The 27,829-nt window shown below is 45.0% G+C and overlaps 3 protein-coding genes across 4 annotated transcripts; all 3 read right to left on the bottom strand.

Annotated features, from left to right (window-relative positions):
- Nucleotides 1-9,621: 9,621 nt before the first annotated feature.
- On the bottom strand, nt 9,622-20,570 carry LOC127523051 (serine/threonine-protein kinase WNK1-like). Its single transcript, XM_051913502.1, has 4 exons — nt 20,417-20,570; nt 20,279-20,328; nt 11,794-14,043; nt 9,622-9,710 (listed from the first exon to the last, which is right to left on the bottom strand). The coding sequence occupies exons 1-4, from the start codon at nt 20,443-20,445 to the stop codon at nt 9,622-9,624; spliced, it is 2,418 nt and encodes an 805-aa protein (XP_051769462.1). The 5' UTR covers nt 20,446-20,570.
- Nucleotides 16,498-23,473, bottom strand: LOC127522168 (uncharacterized). The gene is made up of 2 exons (XM_051911801.1): nt 23,336-23,473; nt 16,498-18,256 (listed from the first exon to the last, which is right to left on the bottom strand). The coding sequence occupies exon 2, from the start codon at nt 17,759-17,761 to the stop codon at nt 16,568-16,570; it is 1,194 nt and encodes a 397-aa protein (XP_051767761.1). The 5' UTR covers nt 17,762-18,256; nt 23,336-23,473; the 3' UTR covers nt 16,498-16,567.
- Nucleotides 22,633-26,649, bottom strand: LOC127522166 (uncharacterized). Of its 2 annotated transcripts, XM_051911800.1 has the most exons (5): nt 26,495-26,649; nt 26,360-26,409; nt 25,080-26,277; nt 24,973-25,031; nt 22,633-23,244 (listed from the first exon to the last, which is right to left on the bottom strand). In XM_051911800.1, exons 1-5 carry the CDS (start codon nt 26,521-26,523, stop codon nt 22,703-22,705), a joined length of 1,878 nt encoding a protein of 625 aa, XP_051767760.1. In that variant the 5' UTR covers nt 26,524-26,649; the 3' UTR covers nt 22,633-22,702. The 2 variants fall into 2 exon arrangements, with proteins under 2 accessions (XP_051767760.1, XP_051767759.1); XM_051911799.1 differs by having other exon boundaries at nt 24,973-26,277.
- Between the last annotated feature and the right edge of the window lie 1,180 nt (nt 26,650-27,829).

The following is a 27,829-nucleotide window of genomic DNA, read 5'->3' as shown; positions in this document are numbered from 1 at the left end:
GTCTTTGATCGCTAGTTTGACATGTTCACCGACAGCCGATTAATGACCGTTGCGATCAAATTTTACCTCCGACAAAATTCTGGCAGTATCAGAAGATTTGGCACACAGTCCTGCAGTGTGACTTCTCCTACAACAAACATCAAATTGTCTTTGTTTTTCAAGATAAGCCGTGATCAAAATTAACGCTAGAGATTTCTTTCGAGGGAACTTGCACTCATTGGTGGGCACGTACTGCCAACGATGGCACCAGGGGCACGTTCAAGCTCAAACCGGTACGCAACGTTTTGCTATTGTTTCCGGGTTGAACGACGTGTTTCCTGGAAACGGTGTGCAACGGGGTTTGAGATACGTTTTCTCTTGTTTGGTGGGTGTGTCAAAGATGTCAGCCCAATCAGCAGCAACATGTATATAAACCATGCGGTATTAAAGAGACAGCTCGCACAATGGGTCCAAGTAAAGTCGTGTACAAATGTGTCTGCTGCAGCTCAGTATATGCAACAATTAAAGATATTAGAAGACATGTTTGTCATAAGAGTTTTATAGTAAAAATATAGCATTTCAATTCTTCAAAAAGAACACAAAGAATGGCATTCTCAGCTGCCTCTTGCATCATCATCACAGAGTGTTCAACGCACCACCGTTTCTGTTTAATAAATGTTTTGCAACGTTTTGTCGGGGCTGAACGCAGCCCAGTTGTTGGCGCTCGGCGGGACGGGAGGATGAAGGCCGGGGCAGGAGATGGTCGGTTCGGCCCCATTCACCAGTAACAGCGGATTATCAGTGTCTCTGATGAAAGTTTGCAAAACTATCCGGTGTAAAATGTTCACTGCAGAGGAGGGTGTTGGTGGTGATCCTCAGCTCTCCATCAAGATGGCTCTTTACAAAACTAATCCACCTCTTCTTGATATAATCGTTTTTAGGAAATTTGAATAAGGAGACCGAGCTGTTTTGTAAATGATCACAACCAGTTAATATGCATTTATGTGACAAAGGCATAGCTAGCTAGCAAACTGTATGCTAACTAATAGTAACGACAGTAACTCGCGATTGAGCGGGCGAACCACTGATGCTAATGGGCTCTAGTTATTATAGTGTTATGGAAGGGCCATGCTCAGTGGCTCCAGTGTGTCATCGAGCCATGATTTTTGGCCCACCCAAAAAATACTGAACACAAAAATGGTGAAAAACAATTCAACAGTCGAACTTCACAATTCAGTACTACATAGTTCACAGTCTTTGTAACGTGTTTTTAGCAATACATTTCTAACATTTATAATGTGTTTAGAAACAAATCTCTGAATTGCCTTTACACAGACTTTAAATGTTCCTTGGGTTCATTTAGAGCTTGGTAAAACTGCCTTATTTTTTATGGAATGAGCTGCAGAGTATTATAATGCTGGAAACACTCCCATCTTTAAATATGTTTAAAAATCTTTGAAAGGCCAACCTGAAGGAAACATGTGCATGTTTTAAATAATCTTTGACCTGCGTTCATTTGAATTTTATTCATGCATTATTGGTTTTATGTGTTGTATTTTATGTATTTGTTAAACTGACACTAGAAAACATCGAATGATTTCACTGAAATGATTTTCAAGGGACCTTAAGCCCAATGTTATAAAGAGAGAGCCAGTAGCAAAAAATATTTGTAAAATTGCATTTTGTAAACAGTAGCCTATTGCTATTTTGCAGAGATAAGAATGTGGAAACAGATAAGTGAATCATCATTTCACTTAGCCTACTCAGTGTATTTGTTTAATGTGTTATAATAAATTCCCTCCAGTTTTTTATTTATTTATTTATTTAACTAATAATTCAAGCATTTGAGAGGGGTCTAGAAGAGACTCCGGCACAACTGCATGCAATGTTGTGCCAGATTTTGCCATTTAATGAATGCAAGAAATAAAGATATTTATGGTCATTAATTTGTTTCATAGCAGAAGTTATAGTGAAAATCAGTTTACGGCCAGTTTGTAATAAGCGAACAGCTTTTTTTTCTTCGTGCTAGCCCTGTTCATTGATGACAGATTGTTGATTCCCCCTGCAGGTTATTGGTATGTATTGCATCTAAACTCAGTTAAGCATAATGTATGGAGTTAATATTGTGCCATAATTAAACAAACAAATCCAGCATTTTGCAAACAATCAACTCGCAAACAAACAGAAAGTGATGTGCAAATACAAAGGTCAGTTTGAGCGAAAACGCAGAGGAGTAACAACTATACGTATTGTGTTTTACAAATATAAATGAGCCTACATCAAATTTCACAAATAAATACAAACCATCCTACAAATGGCATGTAAACTTTTAACAAATATCTTACCAAATCTAGTGCATACAAACGCACACCTGTCTGTTACAATTGTAAGACACTTGCCTTTTTATGAGATCTCTCAGCTTGATTTTCTCACAAATGCAGTTGAGCAACTTCCTCTTCCAAAACAGCAGATGGCGCTTTGCTATGGGTTAATTTACTATAGTCTCCCGAGAGAAGCCCCGAAACATGCATTTATAATAATAATAAACTTTGTTTTATAGCGCTTTTAAAAGTTGCATCTCAAAGCGCTTTACAAGAACATACAAATAAAATACAATGGAATAGGGGAAATAAAAGATAGAAACATACATCAAAACACATTTCAAGACATATATAGTTATATATAAAACAAAACAATCACGTATAGAAAACAAGTTTACAAGGAGTTTACAGCTGAAAATGAGTGGTGAACAGGTGAGTTGGGAATTTCTCAATACCAAGTAAGCAAAGTATGGTAATTCTACATTACCTGCAAAATGCAACAGCAGCAATCTTGATAACATCTCTCGGCTCACTCTGGCTACTCCAGTTATTTCTGAGTGTATAACCGCCAGCAACATGTTATACAAAACATGTTATAAAACACCAATCTGCCTATGGAGTTATTTTACTGACAAATTGTCGAGAGCGCATCAATGTAATGCGCGAGCGCTAATCTCTCTGCTCGCGCGCGGATTTCCTTTGCTCTGCACAAAACTGGACGCGCGCTCTCAAATATACAGTGCTCTCTTATGAACTGCCTCTCCTCTCGCTCAGATATTGTGTGCACGCTCAAACTGTGTCTGTGCGCTCGTGAATCTCTCCTTGCTCTTGCAGAAATTAATTTGCTTCTGGATTAAACGCTGTCAAAAGTTATCAACCAATCAGAAGAGACGACTGATCCATGAAAATGCTACGTGGAATCTTATTGGCTGAAAGTCAACTGCACATGGAATTCTTTCGACAAAAATGGATATTTAATTTATTTACAATTTAATAATACAATACAATTTTACAATTTAATAATATTTAATAATATTAATCAAAATATGCCATATCTTGGATGGTTTCTATATTAAAAAGCTTGTTTGTCTAACTGCATCCCATTACAGGTCAAACCCCACTGAACGATTTATCCAAAACCATCATATTAGCCAATATCATGGACCAAAACATTAAATTAAACGTTAATTTAAAACAAAAGATTGAACAACTAATTTAATGTTATAAATCAGTCTATTTAGAAATGTGTAAAATGTTATGAATTAGCCTATTAAAAAATATGTATTAATTTAAATGAATATTACAAAATCGTTTGAAAGTAATGAAGACATGATTTGTCCAGTGTTTTTAAACAAATCTCTTGAATTAATGATTCTGATGATACATCAAATACATTTTAACAGTCACTGGTCACCACCTACTGGCAGAACAGTGTAATAACATTAGTTTTAATGGTCATTTACTCATTGCTGAAATCAGTGTATATTCGGACTATAAATTGTTATTGCAATACTTGCGTTATTATGTAATGTTTGCAACACAGAAGTAGCAATAGTGTGTTGTTGAAAACACTTTGTGAAGCTGTTTAAAACATAGCTTACATGACCACTGCTTTCAGCGGCAATGCAAAAGCAGGTTTAAATATTCGTAATTTCAAAGGTTTAATAGACATAACCAAATCGTTGTCATTTAGGAATAAGTTCGCGTTCTTTTGATTAATCATGCATACATAAGAGCTTATAGCCGAAGTATTTTTGTATGTCATGTTTTACCAGACCTCAAAAGAAATTCACTATAGGTGGTAGGCTATATTTGATCTCCACATTTTAAATATTTAGGGAATGATGATCTGAGCCTGATCTTGTTCTGTCTTAAATCAGAAGATATTTTTTGGTAATACTTTGCAATAAGGTTCCATTAACATTTAACTGCATTAGTTAACATGAACTATGAACTGCACTTCTACAGCATTTATTAGTCTTTGTTAATGTCAATTTCAGCATTTACTAATACATTATTAAAATCAAAAGTTGTATTTGTTAACATTAGTAAATGCACTGTAAAGTAAACAACCAACAAACAGCTGTATTTTAACTAAGGTTAACAAAGATTAATAATTACAGTAATGTATTGCTCATTGTTAGTTCATGTTAGATAATACATTAACTAATGTTAACAAATAAAAACCTTATTTTAAAATGTTACCTATTTTTTATATAAATTTCAACAAGTACACAAAACGTACAACCACTATAACTTTAAGAAACTTTTTTTGTTTGTTTGTTTAGGTAAATTGGGCATTGGCCTGTAATGTGATACAGTTAGACTAGGTTACATATGATTAATATTATTAAATTGTAAAGAAATTAAATATCCATCTTTGTCGAAAGAATTCCAGGCGCAGTTCACTCTCAGCCAATAAGATTCCACGTAGCATTTTCATGGACCAGTCAGAGTGTGGAGGTGCTGGATCTTTAAAGCCAGGCTTGAAAGACTGCACCACAGACTCATCTTGAAGAAAGAGGTACATTACTGGGTTGCTCTAGAGGTTGGAAACCAAGACTGGAATGAGACCCATAACTTGCCTGTTCTGGCATAGAAAAGACCTGGAATCCAGGCTACTGGGACACAGATTGGTAGCGGATTTGTGCTGGCTGCTGGCCACTGGATTGGGACAGAGACTGGTAGCTGGCCTGTCCTGGTTGTTGGTGAACAGACCGGTAATAAGCTTGCGCTGACTGGAGGCCACTAGGCTGGGATGCCGACTGGTAAGAGGCCTGTGCTGACTAGGCCGGACCATAGATGGGTAGCTGGCTTGTGCTGACTGCAAGCTGCTGGGCTGGGACACGGACTGCAAGCTGGCTTGGGCTGGTTGTTGGATGCTTTGCTGCGTTACAGACTGGTAGCTGGCTTGTGCTGACTGCATGCCACTGGGCTAGACAACAGATGGGTAGCTGGCTTGTGCTGACTGCAGGTCACTGGGCTGGGCAACAGATGGGTAGCTGGCTTGTCCTTGTTTGCCACTGGGCCTGGACACTGACTGGTAAGAGGCTTGTGCTGACTGCAGGCCACTGGGCCGGACCACAGATGGGTGGCTGGCTTGTCCTTGTTTGCCACTGGGCTTGGACACTGACTGGTAAGAGGCTTGTGCTGACTGCAGGCCACTGGGCTGGTTGACAGATGTGTAGCTGGCTTGTGCTAACTGCAGGCCACTGGGCCAGACCACAGATGGGTAGCCGGCTTGTCCTTGTTTGCCACTGGGCCTGGATACTGACTGCTAAGAGGCTTGTGCTGACTGCAGGCCACTGGGCTGGACCACAGATGGGTAGCCGGGACACAGACTGGTAAAGGTCCTGTCCTGGTTGTGGGCCACTGGGCTTGGACATAGAATGGTAAGAGGCTTGTGCTGACTGCAGGCCACTGGGCTGGGACACCAACTGGTAAGAGGCCTGTGCTGACTGCAGGCCACTGGGCTGGACAACAGACTGGTAAAGGGCCTGTCCTGGTTGTGGACCACTGGGCCGGGACACAGATGTGTAGCTGGCTTGTCCTTGTTTGCCACTGGGCTGGACAACAGACTGGTAAAGGGCCTGTCCTGGTTGTGGACCACTGGGCCGGGACACAGATGGGTAGCTGGCTTGTGCTGACTGCAACCTGCTAGGCTGGGACACAGACTGGTAAAGGGCCTGTCCTGGTTGTGGGCCACTGGGCTGGGACACAGACTGGTAGCTGGCTTGCGAGGACTGCAGGCCACTGGTCTGGACAACAGATGGGTAGCTGGCTTGTGCTGACTGCAACCCGTTGGGCTGGGACAAAGACTGGTAAAGGGCCTTTCCTGATTGTGGGCCACTGGGCTGGGGCATAGACTGGTAAGAGGCTTGTGCTGACTGCAGGCCACTGGTCTGGACCACAGATGGGTAGCTGGCTTGTGCTGACTGAAACCTGCTGGGCTGGGACAAAGACTGGTAAAGGGCCTGTCCTGGTTGTGGGCCACTGGGCCGGGACAAAGACTGTGAGCTGGATTGGGCTGATTGTTGGATGCTGGATTGGCCCACAGACTGGTGGCTGGCTTGTGCTGATGGCAGACCACTGGACTGGTCCACAGCCTGTGAGCTGGATTGGGCTTGGTGTTGGATGCTGGACTGGTCCACAGACTGATGGCTGGCTTGCGCTGATGGCAGACCACTGGACTGGTCCACAGACTGTGAGCTGGATTGGGCTTGGTGTTGGATGCTGGACTAGTCCACAGACTGGTGGTTGGCTTGCGCTGATGGCAGACCACTGGACTGGTCCACAGACTGTGAGCTGGATTGGGCTTGGTGTTGGATGCTGGACTGGTCCACAGACTGGTGGCTGGCTTGCGCTGATGGCAGGCCACTGGACTGGTCCACAGATTGAGACAGCTTGTTCCAAGTTCTGGCTGCTGAATTGAGATGATTGTTGGAGACTGAGCAGGGCCACAGGTAGGTATCTTGCTTGTGCTAGTTGCACACCGTTAAGGCCCTTTCACACAGGACACGGTATGCGCTGCGCTATGAAACCCATTTATTTCAATGGCTTGTGCCGGAGCTGCTTGCGCGCACACCGCGGTCAAAGTTCAAAAATAGTTCAATTTTTGCCGCTGTGCTCTGTGACAATTACCCGCACGACCAATAGCAATGGGGCATCCAAACAATCAGAAAGCAAAATGGATGAACAGCTATTGTCTGTGTTGGAATTTCCAGAGCTATACGATACAAGTTTGCTGGTCGTATAGAGACATCGGGAGAAAAGCTGTGTCATGGAGACATGACAGACACTGTCAAGAGCTACTCTCTTTCTTCTTCATACAAGCAGGGCTAGTGCTATCGCTCGCTTCTTAGCACGGGACATATACTTTGCTGCTGACCAAAAGGTGGAACAACAATCAAATGACTAGACGTATAGAACTCCCGCTACAAGTTTGGAAAACTCCGCCTACTGTGCTCTGGCCAGCGTAGCGCAAATCTCTTTGTATCTGAAGGGCTGCGCTGAACCCAGCGGCGAGTGCAGCGCATACCGTGTCCTGTGTGAAAGTCCCATTAGGCTGAACCGTGGCATCATTGCTTGGCTGCACTAGTTGCTGCCCACTGAGAAATGGTACAAGTCCAGTCCCAGAGCGGCCTTGCCCTAACTGATAGCTGGGTTGTGAGGACTCATTTCTTTGCTGCAAAGGCTTTACAAAAAAGGTGGAACTTGAAGTCCGCACTGGCCTGGTACCAGAAAATAACTTGGAACCAACTTGAAGTCTACTTTTTAGAGGCTTGACAATGGGCTGCACTGAAGACTGGTAGCAGACTTGCACTAATTGGCCACTGGACTGGAACCTGTTCTGCACTAGTTGCTGGCTACTAGATGCCACAGACTCATTACTAGACTGCCCTAAAGTTTGATAGTTAAGCTGTGCTGGCTTAGGTAGAGACTCAATGCTTATACTTTTTGATTCCGTGGCAACTGCAATGTACAAGACTGCCACTACAAGCTGAAGACATTAGAGATCCTTGAACTTGACTTCTAACATCAGAGTCAGAACCAGGCTTATATACAGGTGCTGGTCATATAATTAGAATATCATCAAAAAGTTGATTTATTTCACTAATTCCATTCAAAAAGTGAAACGTGTATATTATATTCATTCATTACACACAGACTGATATATTTCAAATGTTTATTTCTTTTAATTTTGATGATTATAACTGACAACTAAGGAAAATCCCAAATTCAGTATCTCAGAAAATTAGAATATTGTGAAAAGGTTCAATATTGAAGACACCTGGTGCCACACTCTAATCAGCTAATTAACTCAAAACACCTGCAAAGGCCTTTAAATGGTCTCTCAGTCTAGTTCTGTAGGCTACACAATCATGGGGAAGACTGCTGACTTGACAGTTGTCCAAAAGATGACCATTGACACCTTGCACAAGGAGGGCAAGACACAAAAGGTCATTGCAAAAGAGGCTGGCTGTTCACAGAGCTCTGTGTCCAAGCACATTAATAGAGAGGCGAAGGGAAGGAAAAGATGTGGTAGAAAAAAGTGTACAAGCAATAGGGATAACCGCACCCTGGAGAGGATTGTGAAACAAAACCCATTCAAAAATGTGGGGGAGATTCACAAAGAGTGGACTGCAGCTGGAGTCAGTGCTTCAAGAACCACTATGCACAGACGTATGCAAGACATGGGTTTCAGCTGTCGCATTCCTTGTGTCAAGCCACTCTTGAACAACAGACAGCGTCAGAAGCGTCTCGCCTGGGCTAAAGACAAAAAGGACTGGACTGCTGCTGAGTGGTCCAAATCTCTGATGAAAGTAAATTTTGCATTTCCTTTGGAAATCAGGGTCCCAGAGTCTGGAGGAAGAGAGGAGAGGCACACAATCCACATTGATTGAGGTCCAGTGTAAAGTTTCCACAGTCAGTGATGGTTTGGGGTGCCATGTCATCTGCTGGTGTTGGTCCACTGTGTTTTCTGAGGTCCAAGGTCAACGCAGCCGTACACCAGGAAGTTTTAGAGCACTTCATGCTTCCTGCTGCTGACCAACTTTATGGAGATGCAGATTTCATTTTCCAACAGGACTTGGCACCTGCACACAGTGCCAAAGCTACCAGTACCTGGTTTAAGGACCATGGTATCCCTGTTCTTAATTGGCCAGCAAACTCGCCTGACCTTAACCCCATTGAAAATCTATGGGGTATTGTGAAGAGAAAGATGCGATATGCCAGACCCAGCAATGCAGAAGAGCTGAAGGCCACTATCAGAGCAACCTGGGCTCTTATATCACCTGAGCAGTGCCACAGACTGATCGACTCCATGCCGCGCTGCATTGCTGCAGTAATTCAGGCAAAAGGAGCCCCAACTAAGTATTGAGTGCTGTACATGCTCATACTTTTCATGTTCATACTTTTCAGTTGGCCAAGATTTCTAAAAATCCTTTCTTTGTATTGGTCTTAAGTAATATTCTAATTTTCTGAGATACTGAATTTGGGATTTTCCTTAGTTGTCAGTTATAATCATCAAAATTAAAAGAAGTAATCATTTGAAATATATCAGTCTGTGTGTAATGAATGAATATAATATACAAGTTTCACTTTTTGAATAGAATTAGTGAAATAAATCAACTTTTTGATGATATTCTAATTATATGACCAGCACCTGTACACATTAGTCATTGGTCCAAAACCAGAAAAGCCATTTGGAGGACTATAGCTTACACTGCTATACACACCCTTAACTTGTGCAGCACTGTAAGTGATATTCTTAGATCTTCAAGGACTGATGGGATCTGATACATCTTCATGGCCATACCAGCTATAGGAACTCTGGTTTCACATCATCCTGCATGGGGAGACCAGCCTCATTGTATACAGGATAACCTCCAATCCTGACAAAGCCATCAACTAAGAGAGAGAAAAAAAAAAAAAAAAAAAAACACATTAGTGTTGCTGAACTGGCCTTTTTATAGTTCCAGGAACTGCCATTTACCAATTGTTTCCTGACAATGAGTTGTCATGGGAACATGTAATACTCAATTATTAGGTTCAGGTGTCACCAGTGACTGATGGCAGTGACAACTGCCATTTCATTCATATTTACTTTTTATATACTATGATTTCTGAACAAAAAGACAGCACACAATGCTTTTTGGGATTAATTAAAATACATTAATTTTTTTTCTATTTGAAGTCAGAATACATTTTAGGGAGCAGTACTATGCTAACTGTTCATAAGACTTAGATCATTTATCTGGTCAAGCACCAAATTAATGTTTTTTTTTCTTGCAAATTTGGCTGTAGCGTCTGGACCAATCAGACACACAATTATTCATTATATTTAATGAATTATCCAGAAACTCACTCTCTCAAAGTTCTGTGAACCTATCCCCCTAAAACTGCAACTAGCATCCCAAACGTAGGTAACACACAGACAGAACTAGGTGTCCTGTTACAGGACACAGGAAAACTGATAAGAACTTTTACGATCAGAAAGAATTTTGCAGAGACTAGTGACTCTGACTTCATTCTTTCTGAGAAGGACAAATAAACCCTCTTAATTCTATGTATTCTATATATAACCACTTGAGAAATGTATGAACATGCATCCAATTTTCCCATCTCATGACTTTCCTTTTATACGGTTTATTCTATGTACTAATTCTCTCTTTTGAACTATTTTTGTATTAATGTTTCGGAGTTGAAAATTTATGGTGAACTAAAATCACATGGGTAGCATGTTTTTAATCGATGGACTCCAACTTCCGTTTCCTATTTGTTAATTAATGTTACATGTTGCCAACTCTGTGACACATTATTATAAGAATCTAGAAGGTTCTTCTCTCATTCAACCAATCCAGTGTCTTATGCTAATATCCCGCCAAAGGCACAAAGACTCGTAAAGTTCCATCCGAGGGGACAACTCCTTATTGGCTCAGACACCTCAAGAGGGTGTGACATCTTCACCCTTTAAAATCACTGATCACAAGATCACAGTCTCTCTCTCTTTTACTGAGAAATGCTGATGTGAAGATGATGTTAAGAAGCTAGAAGCTTCTAAAGAACCCCAAGCTTGTGCCAGGCTTCAGCCTTGTCCTTTCATTCACCAAAGATCCTCTGAATCCAACTGGTTCTTACTCATCAAGACAACATCAGTAAGGATCAACTGAAGCCTCAACAAATTACATCAGGACAAGTTTAATTCAAATTGGCGAGACATGCAAGTATCAAACTTAGTCAAAATGCAGCACAAACAATACTGAAGACTTTCAGGCCAAAAGGACTTCTCAGTAGTAAACACCACAACCAAAAACCCATTTAATAAGTTTTATTTTTGAAAAACAAAATGCAAACACCAAATTAAGAAAAAGCAGCAGAGTATGCAGCTACGACTTCACTTGTTGCAACAACCTCAATATGCCTAGAGATAAACGCTTGTTTTGAGTAGTCTGAGAGTGTGGAGGTGCTGGATCTTGAAAGCCAGGCTTGAAAGACTGCGTCACAGGCTCATAGCTTGAAGAAAGAGGTACATTACTGGGTTGCTCTAGAGGTTGGGAACCAAGACTGGAATGAGACCCATAACTTGCCTGCTCTGGCACAGAAAAGACCTGGAATCCAGGCTGCTGGGAAACAGATTGGTAGCGGATTTGTGCTGGCTGCTGGCTACTGGATTGGGACAAAGACTGGTAGCTGGCCTGTCCTGATTGGTGGTAAACAGACCGGTAACGAGCTTGTGCTGACGGCAGGCCACTGGGCTGAACAACAGACTGGTAGAGGGCCTGTCCTGGTTGTGGGCCACTGGGCCTGGGCAGAGACTGGTAAGACGCTTGTGCTGACTGCAGGCCACTGGCCTGGACCACAGATGGGTAGCTGGCTTGTGCTGACTGCAGCCTGCTGGGCTGGGACACAGACTGGTAGAGGGCCTGTCCTGGTTGTGGGCCACTGGGCCTGGGCAGAGACTGGTAAGACGCTTGTGCTGATTGCAGGCCACTGGGCTGGACCACAGATGGGTAGCTGGCTTGTGCTGACTGCAGGCCACTGGGCTGGACCACAGATGGGTAGCTGGCTTGTGCCGACTGCAGGCCACTGGGCTGGACCACAGATGGGTAGCTGGCTTGTGCTGACTGCAGCCTGCTGGGCTGGGACACAGACTGGTAGAGGGCCTGTCCTGGTTGTGGGCCACTGGGCCTGGGCAGAGACTGGTAAGAGGCTTGTGCTGATTGCAGGCCACTGGGCTGGACCACAGATGGGTAGCTGGCTTGTGCTGACTGCAGGCCACTGGGCTGGACCACAGATGGGTAGCTGGCTTGTGCTGACTGCAGGCCACTGGGCTGGACCACAGATGGGTAGCTGGCTTGTGCTGATTGCAGGCCACTGGGCTGGACCACAGATGGGTAGCTGGCTTGTGCTAACTGCAGGCCACTGGGCTGGACCACAGATGGGTAGCTGGCTTGTGCTGACTGCAGCCTGCTGGGCTGGGACACAGACTGGTAGAGGGCCTGTCCTGGTTGTGGGCCACTGGGCCTGGGCAGAGACTGGTAAGAGGCTTGTGCTGATTGCAGGCCACTGGGCTGGACCACAGATGGGTAGCTGGCTTGTGCTGACTGCAGCCTGCTGGGCTGGGACACAGACTGGTAGAGGGCCTGTCCTGGTTGTGGGCCACTGGGCCTGGGCAGAGACTGGTAAGAGGCTTGTGCTGATTGCAGGCCACTGGGCTGGACCACAGATGGGTAGCTGGCTTGTGCTGACTGCAGGCCACTGGGCTGGACCACAGATGGGTAGCTGGCTTGTGCTGACTGCAGGCCACTGGGCTGGACCACAGATGGGTAGCTGGCTTGTGCTGACTGCAGGCCACTGGGCTGGACCACAGATGGGTAGCTGGCTTGTGCTGACTGCAGGCCACTGGGCTGGACCACAGATGGGTAGCTGGCTTGTGCTGACTGCAGGCCACTGGGCTGGACCACAGATGGGTAGCTGGCTTGTGCTGACTGCAGGCCACTGGGCTGGACCACAGATGGGTAGCTGGCTTGTGCTGATTGCAGGCCACTGGGCTGGACCACAGATGGGTAGCTGGCTTGTGCTAACTGCAGGCCACTGGGCTGGACCACAGATGGGTAGCTGGCTTGTGCTGACTGCAGCCTGCTGGGCTGGGCCACAGACTGGTAGATGGCCTGTCCTGGTTGTGGGCCACTGGGCCTGGGCAGAGACTGGTAAGAGGCTTGTGCTGATGGCAGACCACTGGACTGGTCCACAGCCTGGTGGCTGGCTTGTGCTGATGGCAGACCACTGGACTGGTCCACAGCCTGGTGGCTGGCTTGTGCTGATGGCAGACCACTGGACTGGTCCACAGCCTGGTGGCTGGCTTGTGCTGATGGCAAGCCACTGGACTGGTCCACAGATTGAGACACAGCTTGTTCCAAGTTCTGGCTGCTGGCTTGAGATGATTGTTGGAGGCTGAGCAGGGCCACAGGTTGGTATCTTGCCTGTGCTAGTTGCACACCGTTAGGCTGAACCATGGTATCATTGCTTGACTGCACTAGTTGCTGCCCACTGAGCAATGGTACAGACCCATAGCTGCCTTGTCCTAACTGATCGCTGGGTTGTGAAGATTCATGTCTTTGTTGCAAGGGCTTTACAAAAAAGGTGGAACTTGATGTCTGCACTGGCCTGGTACCAGAAAATAACTTGGAACCAACTTGAAGTCTACTTTTTAGAGGCTTGACAATGGGCTGCACCGAAGACTGGTAGCGGACTTGCACTAATTGGCCACTGGACTGGGAACTGGTCTGCATTAGTTGCTGGCTACTAGATGCCCCAGACTCATTACTAGACTGCCCTAAAGTTTGATAGTTGAGCTGTGCTGGCTTGGGTAGAGACTCAGTGCTCATACTTTCTGATTCCATGGCCACTGCAATGGGTACAAGACTGCCACTACCAGCTGAAGACATTACAGATCCTTGAACTTGACTTCTAGCATCAGAGTCAAAACCAGGCTTATACACATTAGTTATTGGTCCAAAACCAGAAGAGCCATTTTGAGGATTATAGCTTACACTGCTATACACACCCTTAACTTGTGCAGCACTGTAAGTGATATTCTTAGATCTTTGAGGACTGATGGGATCTGATACATCTTCATGGCCATACCAGCTATAGGAACTCTGTGGTTTCACATCATCCTGCATGGGAAGACCAGCCTCATTGTATACAGGATAACCTCCAATCCTGACAAAGCCATCAACTAAGAGGGAAAAAAAAAAAAAAAAAAAAAAAAAAACCCCACACACAAAGATCAACCAGACATGTTGACAAACAGAAGTTATAGAGTTTGTCTCAAACCTTACCACTTCCAATATGTCCATGGACACAAAAAATGAGAAGTGCCAAAGAAAACCTGAAAAAAAAATAAATAAAATTATATTATAATATATATATCATAATAAAAAAAAACCTAAATACTACAATTTTTATCATCATACCTTAAGAGTTGGACAGTGGAACCCTCCATGTCCAGTCTAGAATCAACAAATAACCACCACAGCAACACCACTACAAAAACACAAAAAACATACTTGCACCCCAGCACACATTAGTGTTGCTGAACTGGACTTTTTATAGTGCCAGGAACTGCCATTTACCAATTGTTTCCTGACAATCAGTTGTCATGGGAACATGTAATACTCAATTATTAGGTTCAGGTGTCACCAGTGACTGATCACGACAACTGCCATTTCATTCATATTTACTTTTTATATACTATGATTTCAGAACAGAAAGACAGCACACAAACTGCTCTTTGGAATTAATTAAAATATGTTAATTTTTATTCTATTTGAAGTCAGAATACATTTTAGGGAGCAGTACTATGCTAACTGTTCATAAGACTTAGATCATTAATCTGGTCAAGCACCAAATTAATGTTTTTTTCTTGCAAATTTGTTCTTAAGGCTTTATGTTGTGTTATGGTATCAGTGATGTTAATGCATATTGAGTATACTGTCTTTTGCAGTAGTTTTAACTGAAGGTTCAAGATAACGGTGTAAACTACAAATGAGGGGAAAAATTCAGTTAAACACAGTGTTTGCACACAGACTCATGCTAGAGAAACCTCAAATGATTTCAGTGAAATACAAAGTCAGCATCCAGAGTCAAGGGACCTTAAACCCAATGTTATAACGAGAGCCACTAACATAAAGTGTTGTAAAATTCAATCATGTAAACAGCAGCCTATTGCTTTTTTGCAGAGATAAGAATGTGAAAAACAGGCAAGTGAACCATTATTTCACTATGTAGCCTACTCTGTATATTTGTTTAATGTTTTATAAATTCCCTCCAATAAGAGTCACACTGTTGCTTTTATTAATATTTCAATCATTTGTAAATTCCAGTGGCCGTTTATAACATGAAAGCAAACCAAATAAATACATTTGACTACCTCTGGAAGTGGTTGAAATCAGACAAGCTCAAAACATTTTAGACCTTTACACCTGGTGTCCGTTCTTCATACGTTGCTAACTCAGTTAACTGGATTTGATTGATGACGATTTGGCATTATCTTAGATTGTTCGGTTCTTCGACGCTTATTCTGGACTTGCTGTCATAGCAGCAGGTCTGTAAGCTTAAACCTGCTTGGGAGGAGGCTTATTTCATGTAAACAGGATTAGATTGCATCTTTTTAAATGGAGGTGATGCTCAAAGTTTGTCCCAGCCACTGCTACTTTCCTACAAGAGTACCCTAATGTAAACCAGGGACAATAATGATTTAAAAATAAATTTGCAAATAACATTATAATGTTGTGTTGTACATCATAATATAGACACAGTCAGTTTTATTTCAAAGATTCATTCATGAGGGAATAATTACCTATTAATTTTATTGGGGTCTTACACACGACGTACAGATAGTCTGTGCCGTGCGTGCATTAATTTGAACCGCGACAGCTATTATGGGAGTGGCTTGATGAAGCACAGGAGATGCAGATAACTTGATCTTGACCCTTAAGAAATGTTAATTCTGTAAAATCTGCTTCAAAGGTAAATTAGTTGCTAATTACATTCATTGAAATAAAGTGTGCCTGTACAAATACTAGAAATCATGAATATAGCCTAAATAATTGGGTAACCATTAAAAAAAAATATATAAAAAAAAATATGCACATTTATAACATTTGTCATTCTTCTGTCATTTTAATTCACTTGGCTGTTTCCTTATGTCTAGAAAGTAATCAAGTTTGTCAGGTGTCTTTAAATATTTGATGTCATTACATTGCCTTCTTGACTCAGCCAATCACTGCATTGCTGATCATGGTTTTGAGTATTGATACATCTGCCCTTTTCAGGGAACACAGTAATCTTAATCCAGATATTTTAACCCAATCCACAAATTCATTTGAAAAACCAAATTAGCCAGAGCTCAGATATCACATTTAGAAGATCTAGCATCTGCCAAATCATCTCAGATGTATTAAGCAAGGTACAAAGAACAGACCCCTGTTTAGAATCCACTTTGATCAGATCAACCAAAACAATCTTATTACCAGATGTAGACAGGGCATAAGGGGGGAAAAAAAAAAAAAAAAAAAAAAAAGGGGGGGGGGGATTTCAAACAAAGATGTCATGTTAATGCAGCACAAACAATACTGAAGACTTTCAGGCCAAAGAGACTTCCTAGTAGTAAACACCACAACCCCAAACCTATTTTATAAATTGTATTTATTTTTCAAAAACAAAAACATCAAATTAAGAAAAAGCAGCAAAGTATGCAGCTATGACTTCACTTGTTGCAACAACCTCAACATGCCTAGAGATAAACGCTTGTTTTGAGTAGTCTGAGAGTGTGGAGGTGCTGGATCTTGAAAGCCAGGCTTGAAAGACTGCATCACAGACTCATAGCTTGAAGAAAGAGGTACATCACTGGGTTGCTCTAGAGGTTGGGAACCAAGACTGGAATGAGACCCATAACTTGACTGCTCTGGCGCAGAAAAGACCTGGAATCCAGGCTGCTGGGAAACCGATTGGTAGCGGATTTGTGCTGGCTGCTGGCTACTGGATTGGGACAAAGACTGGTAGCTGGCCTGTCCTGGTTGTTGGTGAACAGACCTGTAACGAGCTTGTGCTGACTGCAGGCCACTGGGCTGGACCACAGATGGGTAGCTGGCTTGTGCGGACTGCAGGCCACTGGACTGGACCACAGAAGGGTAACTGGCTTGTGCTGACTGCAACCTGCTGGGCTGGGCAACAGACTGGTAAAGGGCCTGTCCTGGTTGTGGGCCACTGGGCCGGGACACAGGCTGGTAGCTGGCTTGTGCTGACTGCAGGCCACTGGGCTGGACCACAGATGGGTAGCTGGCTTGTGCTGACTGCAGGCCACTGGGCTGGACCACAGACGGGTAGCTGGCTTGTGCTGACTGCAGGCCACTGGGCTGGACCACAGACTGGTAAAGGGCCTGTCCTGGTTGTGGGCCACTGGGCCGGGACACAGACTGGTAGCTGGCTTGTACTGACTGCAGGCCACTGGGCTGGACAACAGACTGGTAAAGGGCCTGTCCTGGTTGTGGACCACTTGGCCAGGACACAGGCTTGTAGCTGGCTTTTGCTGACTGCAGCCTGCTGGGCTGGGACACAGATGGGTAGCTGGCTTGTGCTGACTGCAGCCTGCTGGGCTGGGACACAGATGGGTAGCTGGCTTGTGCTGACTGCAGCCTGCTGGGCTGGGACACAGATGGGTAGCTGGCTTGTGCTGACTGCAGGCCACTGGGCTGGACCACAGACTGGTAAAGGGCCTGTCCTGGTTGTGGGCCACTGGGCCGGGACACAGACTGGTAGCTGGCTTGTGCTGACTGCAGGCCACTGGGCTGGACCACAGACTGGTAGCTGGCTTGTGCTGACTGCAGGCCACTGGGCTGGACCACAGACTGGTAAAGGGCCTGACCTGGTTGTGGACCACTTGGCCTGGACATAGACTGGTAAGAGGCTTGTGCTGACTGCAGGCCACTGGGCTGGACCACAGAAGGGTAACTGGCTTGTGCTGACTGCAGGCCACTGGGCTGGACCACAGAAGGGTAACTGGCTTGTGCGGACTGCAGGCCACTGGGCTGGACAACAGACTGGTAGAGGGCCTGTCCTGGTTGTGGGCCGCTGGGCCTGGGCAGAGACTGGTAAGAGGCTTGTGCTGACTGCAGGCCACTGGGCTGGACCACAGATGGGTAGCTGGCTTGTGCTGACTGCAGGCCACTGGGCTGGACCACAGATGGGTAGCTGGTTTGTGCTGACTGCAGGCCACTGGGCTGGACCACAGAAGGGTAACTGGCTTGTGCTGACTGCAGGCCACTGGGCTGGACCACAGAAGGGTAACTGGCTTGTGCTGACTGCAGGCCACTGGGCTGGACCACAGAAGGGTAACTGGCTTGTGCGGACTGCAGGCCACTGGGCTGGACAACAGACTGGTAAAGGGCCTGTCCTGGTTGTGGACCACTTGGCCAGGACACAGGCTTGTAGCTGGCTTTTGCTGACTGCAGCCTGCTGGGCTGGGACACAGAAGGGTAACTGGCTTGTGCTGACTGCAGGCCACTGGGCTGGACCACAGACTGGTAAAGGGCCTGTCCTGGTTGTGGGCCGCTGGGCCTGGGCAGAGACTGGTAAGAGGCTTGTGCTGACTGCAGGCCACTGGGCTGGACCACAGATGGGTAGCTGGCTTGTGCTGACTGCAGGCCACTGGGCTGGACCACAGAAGGGTAACTGGCTTGTGCTGACTGCAGGCCACTGGGCTGGACCACAGAAGGGTAACTGGCTTGTGCTGACTGCAGGCCACTGGGCTGGACCACAGAAGGGTAACTGGCTTGTGCTGACTGCAGCCTGCTGGGCTGGGACACAGAAGGGTAGCTGGCTTGTGCTGACTGCAGATCACTGGGCTGGGCCACAGACTGGTAGAGGGCCTGTCCTGGTTGTGGGCCACTTGGCCGGGACAAAGACTGCAAGCTGGCTTGGGCTGGTTGTTGGATGCTTTGCTGGGTTACAGACTGGTAGATAGCTTGTGCTGACTGCAGACCACTGGGCTGGGCCACAGAAGGGTAGCTGGCTTGTGCTGACTGCAGATCACTGGGCTGGGCCACAGAAGGGTAGCTGGCTTGTGCTGACTGCAGATCACTGGGCTGGGCCACAGAAGGGTAGCTGGCTTGTGCTGACTGCAGATCACTGGGCTGGGCCACAGAAGGGTAGCTGGCTTGTGCTGACTGCAGATCACTGGGCTGGGCCACAGCCTGGTGGCTGGCTTGTGCTGATGACAGACCACTGGACTGGCCCACAGACTGTGAGCTGGATTGGGCTTGGTGTTGGATGCTGCACTGGTCCACAGACTGGTGGCTGGCTTGTGCTGATGGCAGACCACTGGACTGGCCCACAGCCTGGTGGCTGGCTTGTGCTGATGACAGACCACTGGACTGGTCCACAGACTGTGAGCTGGATTGGGCTTGGTGTTGGATGCTGGACTGGTCCACAGACTGGTGGCTGGCTTGCGTTGATGGCAAGCCACTGGACTGGTCCACAGATTGAGACACAGCTTGTTCCAAGTTCTGGCTGCTGGCTTGAGATGATTGTTGGAGGCTGAGCAGGGCCACAGGTTGGTATCTTGCCTGTGCTAGTTGCACACCGTTAGGCTGAACCATGGTATCATTGCTTGACTGCACTAGTTGCTGCCCACTGAGCAATGGTACAGACCCATAGCTGCCTTGTCCTAACTGATCGCTGGGTTGTGAAGATTCATGTCTTTGTTGCAAGGGCTTTACAAAAAAGGTGGAACTTGATGTCTGCACTGGCCTGGTACCAGAAAATAACTTGGAACCAACTTGAAGTCTACTTTTTAGAGGCTTGACAATGGGCTGCACCGAAGACTGGTAGCGGACTTGCACTAATTGGCCACTGGACTGGGAACTGGTCTGCATTAGTTGCTGGCTACTAGATGCCCCAGACTCATTACTAGACTGCCCTAAAGTTTGATAGTTGAGCTGTGCTGGCTTGGGTAGAGACTCAGTGCTCATACTTTCTGATTCCATGGCCACTGCAATGGGTACAAGACTGCCACTACCAGCTGAAGACATTACAGATCCTTGAACTTGACTTCTAGCATCAGAGTCAAAACCAGGCTTATACACATTAGTTATTGGTCCAAAACCAGAAGAGCCATTTTGAGGATTATAGCTTACACTGCTATACACACCCTTAACTTGTGCAGCACTGTAAGTGATATTCTTAGATCTTTGAGGACTGATGGGATCTGATACATCTTCATGGCCATACCAGCTATAGGAACTCTGTGGTTTCACATCATCCTGCATGGGAAGACCAGCCTCATTGTATACAGGATAACCTCCAATCCTGACAAAGCCATCAACTAAGAGTAAAAGAAAACAAAAACAAAAAACAAAGATCAACCAGACATGTTGACAAACAGAAGTTATAGAGTTTGTCTCAAACCTTACCACTTCCAATATGTCCATGGACACAAAAAATGAGAAGTGCCAAAGAAAACCTGAAAAAAAAAAAAAATAAATAAATTATATTATAATATATATCATAATAAAAAAAAAACCTAAATACTACAATTTTTATCATCATACCTTAAGAGTTGGACAGTGGAACCCTCCATGTCCAGTCTAGAATCAACAAATAACCACCACAGCAACACCACTACAAAAACACAAAAAACATACTTGCACCCCAGCACACATTAGTGTTGCTGAACTGGACTTTTTATAGTGCCAGGAACTGCCATTTACCAATTGTTTCCTGACAATCAGTTGTCATGGGAACATGTAATACTCAATTATTAGGTTCAGGTGTCACCAGTGACTGATCACGACAACTGCCATTTCATTCATATTTACTTTTTATATACTATGATTTCAGAACAGAAAGACAGCACACAAACTGCTCTTTGGAATTAATTAAAATATGTTAATTTTTATTCTATTTGAAGTCAGAATACATTTTAGGGAGCAGTACTATGCTAACTGTTCATAAGACTTAGATCATTAATCTGGTCAAGCACCAAATTAATGTTTTTTTCTTGCAAATTTGTTCTTAAGGCTTTATTTTGTGTTATGGTATCAGTGATGTTAATGCATATTGAGTATACTGTCTTTTGCAGTAGTTTTAACTTAAGGTTCAAGATAACGGTGTAAACTACAAATGAGGGGAAAATTTCAGTTAAACACAGTGTTTGCACACAGACTTATGCTAGAGAAACCTCAAATGATTTCAGTGAAATACAAAGTCAGCATCCAGAGTCAAGGGACCTTAAACCCAATGTTATAAAGAGAGCCACTAACATAAAGTGTTGTAAAATTCAATTATGTAAACAGCAGCCTATTGCTTTTTTGCAGAGATAAGAATGTGAAAAACAGGCAAGTGAACCATTATTTCACTATGTAGCCTACTCTGTATATTTGTTTAATGTTTTATAAATTCCCTCCAATAAGAGTCACACTGTTGCTTTTATTAATATTTCAATCATTTGTAAATTCCAGTGGCCGTTTACAACATGAAAGCAAACCAAATAAATGCATTTGACTACCTCTGGAAGTGGTTGAAATCAGACAAGCTCAAAACATTTTAGACCTTTACACCTGGTGTCCGTTCTTCATACGTTGCTAACTCAGTTAACTGGATTTGATTGATGACGATTTGGCATTATCTTAGATTGTTCGGTTCTTCGACGCTTATTCTGGACTTGCTGTCATAGCAGCAGGTCTGTAAGCTTAAACCTGCTTGGGAGGAAGCTTATTTCATGTAAACAGGATTAGATTGCATCTTTTTAAATGGAGGTGATGCTCAAAGTTTGTCCCAGCCACTGCTACTTTCCTACAAGAGTACCCTAATGTAAACCAGGGACAATAATGATTTAAAAATAAATTTGCAAATAACATTATAATGTTGTGTTGTACATCATAATATAGACACAGTCAGTTTTATTTCAAAGATTCATTCATGAGGGAATAATTACCTATTAATTTTATTGGGGTCTTACACACGACGTACAGATAGTCTGTGCCGTGCGTGCATTAATTTGAACCGCGACAGCTATTATGGGAGTGGCTTGATGAAGCACAGGAGATGCAGATAACTTGATCTTGACCCTTAAGAAATGTTAATTCTGTCAAATCTGCTTCAAAGGTAAATTAGTTGCTAATTACATTCATTGAAATAAAGTGTGCCTGTACAAATACTAGAAATCATGAATATAGCCTAAATAATTGGGTAACCATTAAAAAATATATAAAAAAAAAAAACGCACATTTATAACATTTGTCATTCTTCTGTCATTTTATTCACTTGGCTGTTTCCTTATGTCTAGAAAGTAATCAAGTTTGTCAGGTGTCTTTAAATATTTGATGTCATTACATTGCCTTCTTGACTCAGCCAATCACTGCATTGCTGATCATGGTTTTGAGTATTGATACATCTGCCCTTTTCAGGGAACACAGTAATCTTAATCCAGATATTTTAACCCAATCCACAAATTCATTTGAAAAACCAAATTAGCCAGAGCTCAGATATCACATTTAGAAGATCTAGCATCTGCCAAATCATCTCAGATGTATTAAGCAAGGTACAAAGAACAGACCCCTGTTTAGAATCCACTTTGATCAGATCAACCAAAACAATCTTATTACCAGATGTAGACAGGGCATAAGGGGGAAAAAAAAAAAAAAAAAAAAAAAAAAAAAGGGGGGGGGGATTTCAAACAAAGATGTCATGTTAATGCAGCACAAACAATACTGAAGACTTTCAGGCCAAAGAGACTTCCTAGTAGTAAACACCACAACCCCAAACCTATTTTATAAATTGTATTTATTTTTCAAAAACAAAAACATCAAATTAAGAAAAAGCAGCAAAGTATGCAGCTATGACTTCACTTGTTGCAACAACCTCAACATGCCTAGAGATAAACGCTTGTTTTGAGTAGTCTGAGAGTGTGGAGGTGCTGGATCTTGAAAGCCAGGCTTGAAAGACTGCATCACAGACTCATAGCTTGAAGAAAGAGGTACATCACTGGGTTGCTCTAGAGGTTGGGAACCAAGACTGGAATGAGACCCATAACTTGACTGCTCTGGCGCAGAAAAGACCTGGAATCCAGGCTGCTGGGAAACCGATTGGTAGCGGATTTGTGCTGGCTGCTGGCTACTGGATTGGGACAAAGACTGGTAGCTGGCCTGTCCTGGTTGTTGGTGAACAGACCTGTAACGAGCTTGTGCTGACTGCAGGCCACTGGGCTGGACCACAGATGGGTAGCTGGCTTGTGCTGACTGCAGGCCACTGGGCTGGACCACAGATGGGTAGCTGGCTTGTGCGGACTGCAGGCCACTGGACTGGACCACAGAAGGGTAACTGGCTTGTGCTGACTGCAGGCCACTGGGCTGGACAACAGACTGGTAAAGGGCCTGTCCTGGTTGTGGACCACTTGGCCAGGACACAGGCTGGTAGCTGGCTTTTGCTGACTGCAGCCTGCTGGGCTGGGACACAGACTGGTAGAGGGCCTGTCCTAGTTGTGGGCCACTTGGCCGGGACACAGACTGCAAGCTGGCTTGGGCTGGTTGTTTGATGCTCTGCTGGGTTACAGAATGGTAGATAGCCTGTGCTGACTGCAGACCACTGGGCTGGACCACAGACTGGTAAAGGGCCTGTCCTGGTTGTGGGCCACTGGGCCGGGACACAGACTGGTAGCTGGCTTGTGCTGACTGCAGGCCACTGGGCTGGACCACAGACTGGTAAAGGGCCTGACCTGGTTGTGGACCACTTGGCCTGGACATAGACTGGTAAGAGGCTTGTGCTGACTGCAGGCCACTGGGCTGGACCACAGACTGGTAAAGGGCCTGTCCTGGTTGTGGGCCACTGGGCCGGGACACAGACTGGTAGCTGGCTTTTGCTGACTGCAGGCCACTGGGCTGGACCACAGAAGGGTAACTGGCTTGTGCGGACTGCAGGCCACTGGGCTGGACAACAGACTGGTAAAGGGCCTGTCCTGGTTGTGGGCCACTTGGCCGGGACAAAGACTGCAAGCTGGCTTGGGCTGGTTGTTGGATGCTTTGCTGGGTTACAGACTGGTAGATGGCTTGTGCTGACTGCAGCCTGCTGGGCTGGGACACAGATGGGTAGCTGGCTTGTGCTGACTGCAGGCCACTGGGCTGGACCACAGACTGGTAAAGGGCCTGTCCTGGTTGTGGGCCACTGGGCCGGGACACAGACTGGTAGCTGGCTTGTGCTGACTGCAGGCCACTGGGCTGGACCACAGAAGGGTAACTGGCTTGTGCGGACTGCAGGCCACTGGGCTGGACAACAGACTGGTAAAGGGCCTGTCCTGGTTGTGGACCACTTGGCCAGGACACAGGCTTGTAGCTGGCTTTTGCTGACTGCAGCCTGCTGGGCTGGGACACAGATGGGTAGCCGGCTTGTGCTGACTGCAGGCCACTGGGCTGGACCACAGAAGGGTAACTGGCTTGTGCTGACTGCAGGCCACTGGGCTGGACCACAGACTGGTAAAGGGCCTGTCCTGGTTGTGGGCCACTGGGCCGGGACACAGACTGGTAGCTGGCTTGTGCTGACTGCAGGCCACTGGGCTGGACCACAGAAGGGTAACTGGCTTGTGCTGACTGCAGGCCACTGGGCTGGACCACAGAAGGGTAACTGGCTTGTGCGGACTGCAGGCCACTGGGCTGGACAACAGACTGGTAAAGGGCCTGTCCTGGTTGTGGACCACTTGGCCAGGACACAGGCTTGTAGCTGGCTTTTGCTGACTGCAGCCTGCTGGGCTGGGACACAGAAGGGTAACTGGCTTGTGCAGACTGCAGGCCACTGGGCTGGACAACAGACTGGTAAAGGGCCTGTCCTGGTTGTGGGCCACTTGGCCGGGACAAAGACTGCAAGCTGGCTTGGGCTGGTTGTTGGATGCTTTGCTGGGTTACAGACTGGTAGATGGCTTGTGCTGACTGCAGCCTGCTGGGCTGGGACACAGATGGGTAGCTGGCTTGTGCTGACTGCAGGCCACTGGGCTGGACCACAGACTGGTAAAGGGCCTGTCCTGGTTGTGGGCCACTGGGCCGGGACACAGACTGGTAGCTGGCTTGTGCTGACTGCAGGCCACTGGGCTGGACCACAGACTGGTAAAGGGCCTGACCTGGTTGTGGACCACTTGGCCTGGACATAGACTGGTAAGAGGCTTGTGCTGACTGCAGCCTGCTGGGCTGGGACACAGATGGGTAGCTGGCTTGTGCTGACTGCAGCCTGCTGGGCTGGGACACAGACTGGTAAATGGCCTGTCCTGGTTGTGGGCCACTTGGCCGGGACAAAGACTGCAAGCTGGCTTGGGCTGGTTGTTGGATGCTTTGCTGGGTTACAGACTGGTAGATGGCCTGTCCTGGTTGTGGGCCACTGGGCCTGGGCAGAGACTGGTAAGAGGCTTGTGCTGATGGCAGACCACTGGACTGGTCCACAGCCTGGTGGCTGGCTTGTGCTGATGGCAGACCACTGGACTGGTCCACAGCCTGGTGGCTGGCTTGTGCTGATGGCAGACCACTGGACTGGTCCACAGCCTGGTGGCTGGCTTGTGCTGATGGCAAGCCACTGGACTGGTCCACAGATTGAGACACAGCTTGTTCCAAGTTCTGGCTGCTGGCTTGAGATGATTGTTGGAGGCTGAGCAGGGCCACAGGTTGGTATCTTGCCTGTGCTAGTTGCACACCGTTAGGCTGAACCATGGTATCATTGCTTGACTGCACTAGTTGCTGCCCACTGAGCAATGGTACAGACCCATAGCTGCCTTGTCCTAACTGATCGCTGGGTTGTGAAGATTCATGTCTTTGTTGCAAGGGCTTTACAAAAAAGGTGGAACTTGATGTCTGCACTGGCCTGGTACCAGAAAATAACTTGGAACCAACTTGAAGTCTACTTTTTAGAGGCTTGACAATGGGCTGCACCGAAGACTGGTAGCGGACTTGCACTAATTGGCCACTGGACTGGGAACTGGTCTGCATTAGTTGCTGGCTACTAGATGCCCCAGACTCATTACTAGACTGCCCTAAAGTTTGATAGTTGAGCTGTGCTGGCTTGGGTAGAGACTCAGTGCTCATACTTTCTGATTCCATGGCCACTGCAATGGGTACAAGACTGCCACTACCAGCTGAAGACATTACAGATCCTTGAACTTGACTTCTAGCATCAGAGTCAAAACCAGGCTTATACACATTAGTTATTGGTCCAAAACCAGAAGAGCCATTTTGAGGATTATAGCTTACACTGCTATACACACCCTTAACTTGTGCAGCACTGTAAGTGATATTCTTAGATCTTTGAGGACTGATGGGATCTGATACATCTTCATGGCCATACCAGCTATAGGAACTCTGTGGTTTCACATCATCCTGCATGGGAAGACCAGCCTCATTGTATACAGGATAACCTCCAATCCTGACAAAGCCATCAACTAAGAGGGAAAGAAAAAACAAAACAAAGATCAACCAGACATGTTGACAAACAGAAGTTATAGAGTTTGTCTCAAACCTTACCACTTCCAATATGTCCATGGACACAAAAAATGAGAAGTGCCAAAGAAAACCTGAAATAAAAAAAATAAATAAATTATATTATAATATATATCATAATAAAAAAAAACCTAAATACTACAATTTTTATCATCATACCTTAAGAGTTGGACAGTGGAACCCTCCATGTCCAGTCTAGAATCAACAAATAACCACCACAGCAACACCACTACAAAAACACAAAAAACATACTTGCACCCCAGCACACATTAGTGTTGCTGAACTGGACTTTTTATAGTGCCAGGAACTGCCATTTACCAATTGTTTCCTGACAATCAGTTGTCATGGGAACATGTAATACTCAATTATTAGGTTCAGGTGTCACCAGTGACTGATCACGACAACTGCCATTTCATTCATATTTACTTTTTATATACTATGATTTCAGAACAGAAAGACAGCACACAAACTGCTCTTTGGAATTAATTAAAATATGTTAATTTTTATTCTATTTGAAGTCAGAATACATTTTAGGGAGCAGTACTATGCTAACTGTTCATAAGACTTAGATCATTAATCTGGTCAAGCACCAAATTAATGTTTTTTTCTTGCAAATTTGTTCTTAAGGCTTTATGTTGTGTTATGGTATCAGTGATGTTAATGCATATTGAGTATACTGTCTTTTGCAGTAGTTTTAACTTAAGGTTCAAGATAACGGTGTAAACTACAAATGAGGGGAAAATTTCAGTTAAACACAGTGTTTGCACACAGACTCATGCTAGAGAAACCTCAAATGATTTCAGTGAAATACAAAGTCAGCATCCAGAGTCAAGGGACCTTAAACCCAATGTTATAAAGAGAGCCACTAACATAAAGTGTTGTAAAATTCAATTATGTAAACAGCAGCCTATTGCTTTTTTGCAGAGATAAGAATGTGAAAAACAGGCAAGTGAACCATTATTTCACTATGTAGCCTACTCTGTATATTTGTTTAATGTTTTATAAATTCCCTCCAATAAGTGTCACACTGTTGCTTTTATTAATATTTCAATCATTTGTAAATTCCAGTGGCCGTTTACAACATGAAAGCAAACCAAATAAATGCATTTGACTACCTCTGGAAGTGGTTGAAATCAGACAAGCTCAAAACATTTTAGACCTTTACACCTGGTGTCCGTTCTTCATACGTTGCTAACTCAGTCAACTGGATTTGATTGATGACGATTTGGCATTATCTTAGATTGTTCGGTTCTTCAACGCTTATCCTGGACTTGCTGTCATAGCAGCAGGTCCGTAAGCTTAAACCTGCTTGGGAGGAGGCTTATTTCATGTAAAAGGGATTAGATTGCATCTTTTTAAATGGAGGTGATGCTCAAAGTTTGTCCCAGCCACTGCTACTTTCCTACAAGAGTACCCTAATGTAAACCAGGGACAATAATAATGATTTAAAAATAAATTTGCAAATAACATTATAATGTTGTGTTGTACATCATA

Source organism: Ctenopharyngodon idella, chromosome 11 (assembly GCF_019924925.1).
Source record: "Ctenopharyngodon idella isolate HZGC_01 chromosome 11, HZGC01, whole genome shotgun sequence".
In the NCBI taxonomy this organism is placed as follows: domain Eukaryota; kingdom Metazoa; phylum Chordata; class Actinopteri; order Cypriniformes; family Xenocyprididae; genus Ctenopharyngodon; species Ctenopharyngodon idella.
The sequence above is the reverse complement of the archived record's forward strand: the minus strand, read 5'-3'. Positions and strand labels throughout refer to the sequence as shown.